The sequence below is a fragment of the Benincasa hispida genome, chromosome 4 (assembly GCF_009727055.1).
Source record: "Benincasa hispida cultivar B227 chromosome 4, ASM972705v1, whole genome shotgun sequence".
Classification (NCBI taxonomy): domain Eukaryota; kingdom Viridiplantae; phylum Streptophyta; class Magnoliopsida; order Cucurbitales; family Cucurbitaceae; genus Benincasa; species Benincasa hispida.
The window spans coordinates 15600136-15609101 of NC_052352.1; the positions used below are offsets into that span (position 1 = coordinate 15600136).

The 8966-nt window shown below is 39.3% G+C and overlaps 1 protein-coding gene across 1 annotated transcript; it reads left to right on the forward strand.

The window, feature by feature from the left end:
* Nucleotides 1–5142: 5142 nt before the first annotated feature.
* On the forward strand, nt 5143–8015 carry LOC120076105. The gene is made up of 4 exons (XM_039029882.1): nt 5143–5862; nt 6755–6851; nt 7315–7535; nt 7956–8015. Exons 1-4 carry the CDS (start codon nt 5143–5145, stop codon nt 8013–8015), a joined length of 1098 nt encoding a protein of 365 aa, XP_038885810.1.
* Nucleotides 8016–8966: the final 951 nt, after the last annotated feature.

The following is an 8966-nucleotide window of genomic DNA, read 5'->3' on the forward strand; positions in this document are numbered from 1 at the left end:
GTTTAGTAAGTGAGCAATGCTACATGATGAGGTAGGCGATCGTGTAAGCAGGTGCTGGACGATCGCGTAGCAATGCGGGGAGCTAAACGATAACACTATGTGATGGGCAATAATGTTATGTGATGGGTGATAGTGTTAGACGGTGAGGCGTTGGCACTACATGATCAGCATTAGCGTTAGACGATGATGTTGGGCGATGGCGTTATGCGATGGACATGTGCACTAGACAATGGGCATCAGCGCTACACGATGAGCAAGAGCTATGCGGCAACACTATGCGATGGTGCTATGTGGCAATGCTATGCGATGGTGCTATGCGGCAATGCTATGCGATGATGCTATGCGGCAATGCTATGCGATGATGCTATGCGGTAATGAGACAAGCCATGGTGGACGCATGGTGAAATGTCTTGCATTGATAAGGCTTGCGGTACACAAAGCTAATACTATGCATTGATGATGTGCTATATGTTGGACATCCGAGGGCATATGAGCTCATAGAAAAGGCTAATAGTATGCGTTAAAAGAGTGTTGGTCATTATCCTAGTTGACCGCATAGGGCAAAGGTAAGCCATGTGAAAGAGAAGAATATGCAGCCAAAGATGAGCCTTGCGAGCATCTAGCATATGTGAACAAGTTGCATCAATTGGATGCACAAGGTAAGATTGAATGAATGCATTTTGATGTTGGATGGACGCATACACCAATTGGTGGTGTCCGGACATAGCTATGTTGCACCAATTGGATGGACGCAAATGAGGTTGGACAAACGCATTTTTGGTAGATGGATGCATTGAGGTAAGATGGGCGCATATGAGATTGGATTGATGCATTCAAGTTCGTCATCCGGACATGTGGCTTGTTGGGGAGAAATCTTAGGCCTTAAGCAAATGAGGTGGATGCACAAGAAGATATGCAAATTTAAGCATTATGTGTTGGCTAAAGAAGAGGAAGACACCTTAGATTACGACGGCATGAGGTTATGTTGATAGTGTGAGGAAAAGACACTTGGACATGTGGCCAAGTAGGAGGTGTCGGCCTTGAAGAGATTTTGGACACCTATAAATAGGGCCAAGGACTTCTCTTCAGATCATAACTCAAATTCTCTTATAAGAACATTAAGAAGAGTGTATGAAGGCTGATTGTGAGGAAACTATGTGTTGATGAAAGAACACATGCGTTGATAGCAAAACCATGCGTCAGTTATAAAGCTTCAAAAGGAGATGCAATTAGATAGTGAAGTCTGAAAATAGCATCAACTTGGGATGAAGATATCTCTTAGCATACTCGTGCATTTGGAGTGATTCCAAATCCACCTAAAATCTTCACGAGTCTAATTTTCAGGGTAGGGCTGCCAGAGAAGAACCTCCAAGGAATCGGGCTGGAAAATGAGAAAAAGTCATAAGGGTCAAGTTGTCGGGTAAGCTTGGGCCAGTCTTGAAGATTTGATGATTTCGGCCAAACCACGAGGCATTTTGAGCTAAGATTGGTAAGCTTCCTGAGACATTGTAGATCATGTTTACAGAAGGAAGTATCTCAAGATGAGGCTTAGAACTATGAGTAATCTGAGCTTTCAATTGAATCTGGATCTTAGGGTTCAAAAAGGAGCCCGAGGTAACCAAGGAATTTCTTGAGAGAAAGGTTCCTAAACGATCAAGGTGAGTGACTAAATATTTGACTAAATATTTACAATGTTTTAAAGAAACCATGTTTTAAAGAAATATTATTCTTATGCTAGCTAGTTTTACAAAGTGATTTCCAAGCAAACCATGAGTTATGTTTTAAACACATGTCATGTATGAAAGTTTATTGAAAAACTATTTATGTGTGTTTAAATACACCAAGCATGCGTTAGTATCTTTAAAGACATGTTTTCTATGCGTTATGCTTTACATGGTTTAAAGAGAAAGTCATTTTATGACTAGTTTTACTTGAAACGTGATACCGAAGGACATTTGAGAAAGTATCCGATCAACTCAATACCGAAGAACATTTGAGAAGGTATCCGAGTAGCTCGATATTGAAGGACAAGTTTAGAGAAGGTATCTAAGCAGAAGTAGCTAAGGTATGATGGTACTTAGTATGGTCGCGTGCACGTAGGTAGTTAAAGTCAAAGATTGAGCAAAAGGATTCTCTCTTGACTAGCAGTTGACGTTGGGATTTAACCACAGCAGGGTTATTCTCAACTAAGGAACAATTTTAATGTTTTCTGATAAAAACAGCTTTATATGCTTTATGCTTGGAAAATGTTTATATTGCAGTACAAGGTTACTGTAGAAATTTATATTTCAGTTGAATCTCTTTATTGAGACTTTTGCATAAGAATCAGTTTTCTTTCTTAAGTCACTCACTGGGCTAGCAAGCTCACCCCGTTTTCAAATGTTTTCCTTTCTCCCAGGTAGTGGTCAAATCCTCAGGAGGTAGCTTTGAATCTGCTCTGCCACTAAAGGACAAAGATATTGTAACCCGTCTGTTAGCTGGTTACTGTAAATATTGTACACATGTTACAGTTGTTCATATAGGGACTAGGGTTTTGGGCATCGGGACTTGTGAAACTAGTAATGTAATAACTCTAAATATGCTACGTTTTTAAAATTAATAAATTTTACCTAAGAGGCATCCGCTGTGTATGAGTTACATGTTGGTATCAGAGATTTCCGCTAGATTTATTAGGTAGTAAGTGTCAACAAAAGGGTTGATAACTACTGCAGTCATATCCTTTCCTAGGCTCAGAGAGTAGTCTGGGATGGGGTGTGACACATGCTCTTTGGTGCATCCACCTCCCACTTGCATTGTCTTCCTCATGCATACCTCCTTTGCATGAAATCCTATTTGTCCATCTCTTACTAACTTAAGCTTAACCCCTTCTCGCTTAGCCACTATCAGCTCATAGCTCTCTCATCAACGCATCACTTATGCCACACTAACCTCAAGGCATCGCAAGTCGTTGCTTGGCCGCATACCTTTATTCTCGTATGGCTCACCCTTGGCATATGCGTTCAACTAGGACTATGACCATCACAATCTTCCAACGCATGCTACTAGCATTGTCCTATGCGCCTACGTGCCTCGGATGTCCTTGGCACATAACTTAACCTTAGCACGTAGCATATCACCATCGCATACCAACACATGGATCAAGCTAAGTCTCAATCCAACACCTCATGGTTTATCTTACCATTGCATAGCCTCTTGCTAGCGCATCCCTTATTACTAACGTTAGCATGCCCTTGTTGCTTGTCAATGCTTTTAGTCTCTTGCACAAGACCAACGCAATCTAACCTTGTAAGCCTTGTGTATCGCAAGCCCCATCAACGCATAGACACTACATTATACGCCCATCACGGCTTGGTGCATCGTCTAGCTCATCGTGTAGCTCTTGCACTTATCACATAGCTTATCGCCTAGTGATCTCTCATTGTCGCTCATCGTTTAGCGCCTACGCCCATTGCATAGCTCATCATCTATTGATCTCTCGCTGTCACTTAACATCTAACGATCTCGTTGTCGTTTAGCGCATAACCTATAGCATAGTGCCTGCACCTATCGTGTAGCGCCATCGTCTATCGCCTAGCGCAACACCCATCGTGTAATGCTTCGCCCATTGTGTAGCGCTATCGCCTAGTGTTTACGCTTATCGTCTAGCTCCCACGCGCATCGTTTAGTGTCATTGTCTAACGCATCGCCTAGCTCATCGTCTATGCAATTGTCCACACGCAACACTCCATCGCCCAATGCTCACACTCGCGCATACTAGTTAGTGTGCATGCCCAGTCTCAATGCCCAATGTCTTGCGCTCATTGTCTAACCCTCTTATCACCCCAACGCATGAGCAACCTTTGTCATGCCAACACTTCATCCAACATGCGTCCAAGCTCAACGCATGGTTGTCCTTGACTTCAATACTTAATCTCTTATAACCTTTATAAACTTAGTCTCATTAGAGCCTTATGCGTTAGTGCTTCCTAACACCAAACACATGGTTTCTTTTTTACTTCATACTTAGCCAAATTTTTACTAGTTAAGGCTCAACTCAAAGCTACTTAAAGAAAATATTTTAAAATACTTAGAATTTTTCCTCTCTTCAACATAATATTTAACTTATACTTAGTTAATTTCCTTAATCACTTACTTAAGTAGGAAAATTGATATTTGGGTTTCACAGTAGGTTTTCGGTAACATAGTAGGAAACCCGTAGACTTTTGGTAAAATAGTAAGGAACGTCGTTGGCTCTCCATAATATAATACGAAACTCACCAGCTTCCGATAACATAGTCGTGTTAGGAGAATAAATCATACTACTTACATAACGTTGCCTCCAATAAATCCACAACATAAACCATAGAATATATCTCAGTGTCCCATACATATCCATATAGTCACATGCTAATATAATCATGCTCATAAAACAACTCTATATTCACATTATGCTTCTCAATGTTAATCAGAATAATCAGATATTATCATACTATCTATGATGTCTGGCTCAAGGGCGGTTCTAGTAGTAAGATTATTCCTATCGAAACTAAATTCGATGTGCAATTATCCAAGCCCACTAGTCTGTATAGGTTTTGAATCAAAGCTTAGTCAAGAACCAAAATTAAATTAAATTTTAAGGTTAAATTCCCATTTAACACCAAATAACTCCAATCTAAATATCCAAATAACTTCAAATGCTCACCCAACGAGTGATTTGGTCTGAAACCACTCTAAAGTTTCAAAGATCAATACAATCTGAACACATACCATGTTGAAAAGTTTGTCATTATTAAACTTTATTTGTGGCATTTAGTGTGACTTTTAGGTTTTGTGACTTTTAGTTTTTTGTAACCAATAGTGATTTTTGAATTATGTGAGTTATGAGCATTTGATGACATTTATAGCTTTAAACCATTGACATTCCTATGGTTATGTTTGTAAGCCTATATAAAGGCATGCTTAGTTGAATGAAAAATATATCTCTCATTTTTCATATTTGTCCTCCATATTTTTTTTTCTAACATAGTGGTATCAGAGCTAGTAGAAAATATTGAGAGAAAAATGGCCAACGGTGGGATAGGTTCACTTCAACTATCAATACTTACCAAGCTCAACTATGACAATTAGAGCATCAAGAAAAAAGCGTTACTAGGAGTACAAGACATGTGGGAGATCGTGGAGAACGGTTTTCAAGAGGTAGAAGCTAGAGCCGATCAAGCACAAAGAGATGCGTTAAAGGAGACAAGAAAGAAGGACAAGAATGCCCTTTATATCTTGTATCAATTAGTGGACGAAGATACGTTTGAGACCATCGCCAATGCGGAGATGTCAAAGGCGACATGGGACAAGCTCCAATCGACTCATAGAGGAGCCGATCGTGTGAAAAAGGTACGGTTGAAAACCTTACGTGGTGAGTTTAAATCTTTACAAATGAAGGAGACGGAGGTGATAGCGAAATATCACACAAAAGTAATGGCTTTCATCAACCAATTGAGACGGAATGGTGAAGAAATCACCGATGTTCGTGTCATGGAGAAGGTTCTACAAAGCCTAAATACAAAGTTCGAGATTATCGCCACGACGATCGAGGAGACACAAGATCTTGAGAACATGACAATTGAACAATTTATAGGCTCATTACAAGCCTATGAGGAGAAAAAGAAAAGGAGGATGAAGCAAACAGAGATCGTTGAACAACTTCTCCAACTCAAAATCAAGGAGGAGAATATTCGTGGACGTGGAAGAGGTCGTGGTGGTCGAGGCCATGGTGGAAAAGGTGAAGCCAACACCGATGTTTCTCAAAACTCGTCTGAATCCTCAAGAGGAAGAGGAGGTCGAGGTCGTGGAAGACGTGGTAGAAGGTCTGGGAGAGATAAATCTCAGGTAAAATGTTATAATTGTAACAAATATGGACATTATGTGAATGAGTGTTATTCATCTCAAATAGAGTCGATTGATTGAAAGCATCAGGACCGATCAACCGCTAGCACATTAAAAGCCCATCAAGGGCAATCCAATTATGCAGAGGAGAATGGAATCTTATTTATGGTTTCAAAGGGAGAAGAAGAGAGTTAAGATAGTATGTGGTATCTTGACAAAGGAGCGAATCACATGTGTGGAAAACGCAAGATGTTTGTGAAGTTGAACGAGATGGAGAAAGGTAATATTGCCTTTAGAGACAATTCTTTGGCTGCCACCAAAGGAATAGGTAAAATTCTCATTCGATTAAAAAATGGAGAAAATAAATATATCACAAATGTTTATTACATTCCCAATGTTAAAAATAATATATTGAGTGTAGGATAATTGTTAGAGAAAAGTTTTGAAGTTTAAATGAAAAACAATTGTTTGTATTTTAGGGATAATCATGAGAGACTTATTGCCAAAGTCTCCATGACCAAAAACTGAATGTTTTCTTTGAATATATGTAATGATGTTCCAAAATGCTTGAAGATGTGTTATGAAGATCTCTCTTAGCTATGGCATCTACGGTTCGGGCACCTCAATTTTGGAAGTCTAGAAGATTTGTCGAAGAAGAAGATGGTGCGAGGTTTACCACACATTCACAAGCCAAACCAAGTGTGTGAAGGGTGTTTGTTTGGCAAACATCATCGAAGTAGTTTTTCAAAGGAGTCTATGACAAAAGCAAAGAAGCCTTTAAAACTCATCCATGCCGATGTGTGTGGAATGATCAAACCAAAGTCTCATGGTAAAAGTAAATATTTCCTTCTCTTTATTGATTTTTTCTAGAAAAATATGGGTATACTTTTTGAAGGAAAAATCAGAAGTATTTGAAATCTTTAAGAGATTTAAGGCACGTGTGGAGAATGAAAGCAACCTTACAATCAAGGCCATGAGAACTGATCGAGATGGTGAATTCACATCAAATGAGTTCAAACAATTTTGTGATGAAAAAGGCATCCGACATCCGTTAACAGTCCCAAGGACACCGCAACAAAATGGCGTGGTGGAAAGGAAGAATCGTACAATCTTGAACATGACAAGAAGCATGCTAAAAAAAGACAAAGAAGATAGCGGGAATTTTGGGTGGAAGCCGTAGCTTGTGCGGTTTATTTGACAAATCGAGCACCAACCAAAAGTGTGCTTGACAAGATGCCTTAAGAAGCATGGAATGGAAGAAAGCTCGAGATTGGTCACTTCAAGGTGTTTGGGAGTATTGCATATGCTCATGTGTCGGAAGAAAAAAGGACCAAGCTCGATGATCGAAGCGAAAAACTCATCTTCATCGACTATGATGCAAGTTCAAAGGGTTATCGTCTTTACAATCCTTTGAATAGGAAGGTAATGATTAGTCATGATGTTGTTTTTGATAAGGAAGCCTCTTGAGATTGGAAATACAAGAGGAGGAGTATGATTTCCTTCCATATTTTGAAGAAGACGATGAAAATGAGCTGACCAGGGATGAAATGGGTGAAGGTTTGCCCATTCTAGTGCCACCTCATTCAGCCGATCGATCATCATCTGAAAGTTCATCTAGCAATTCGAAGAATGAAATTGGCCCAAGAGGAACTCGAAGTCTACGGGAACTTGATGAGGTAAATGAAAATCAAAATGACATAATTCTCTATTGTCTTTTTGGTGATTGTGAGCCTATTAGTTTCCAAGAAGCCATTGCAAGCAAGAAATAGAAGGATGCAATGGATGAAGAAATTCGAGCAATAAAGAAAAATGACACATGGGAGTTGACCAAGCTTCCAAAAGGGCACAAACCGATCGGAGTGAAGTGGGTATACAAGATAAAGAGAAAAGTTAATGGCCATGTTGAAAGGCACAAGGCGAGATTAGTAGTAAAAGGGTATAGCCAATGACATGGCATTGACTATGATGAGGTATTTGCCCCTATTGTTTGCCTTGAAACTATACGTTTGATTATTGCTTTGGCAGCCCATAATCATTGAAAGATTCATCAAATGGATGTCAAATCGGCATTCTTGAACGAAATTCTTGAGGAATAGGTCTATGTGGAACAACCATTGGGTTATGAAGTCAAGGGTGAAGAAGATAAAGTGCTTTGATTGAAGAAGGCACTTTATGGTTTAAAGCAAGCACCAAGAACATGGAATTCAAAGATTGACAAATACTTTCAAGAGAAGAAGTATATAAAGTGTCCTTATGAGCATGCTCTCTACATCAAAATGCAAGGTGAAAGCATACTAATCATTTGTTTATATATTGATGATTTAGTATTTACCAGAAATAATCCTAGCATGTTTGATGAGTTCAAAAGAGAGATGACAAAGAAGTTTGAAATGACAGACATTGACCTCATGAGTTACTATCTTGGGATTGAGGTCAAACAAGGTGAAAATGAGATTTTTATATCCCAAGAGGGCTATGCTAAAGAAGTGCTCAAGAAGTTCAGTATGAATGATGTTAATCCAGTTGGAACACTGATGGAATGTGGAGTCAAAATCACCAAGCAAGATGGAGGAGAGAAGGCAAATTCTACATATTTCAAAAGCTTGGTTGGAAGTTTGAGATACTTGACATGTACAAGACCGGATATTCTTTATTCGGTTGGAATTATTAGTTGATTTATGGAGGAAACGACAACAACACATTGTAAAATGGCCAAAAAGATACTTCGTTACATCAAAGGGACCATTGGGTATGGTCTTTCCTATGTCTCTTCTAGCAATTTTGATATTGTTGGTTATTGTGATAGTGATTGGAGTAGTGATTTGGATGATTGAAAGAGCACTACGGGGTTTGTGTTTTTTTTATTGGTGAAACGGCATTCACATGGATGTCAAAAAAGCAACCCATAGTCACATTATCAACATGCGAGACAAAGTACATCATAGCAACTTCATGTGTATGTCATGCAATTTGGCTAAGAACTTAGTGAAGGAGTTGAAGTTTCAAATGGAAGGTCCAATGGAGATTTTTGTTGACAACAAACCGGCCATTGCCTTAGCCAAAAATCTGGTATTTCATGGGAGGAGCAAGCACATTGATACCCGATT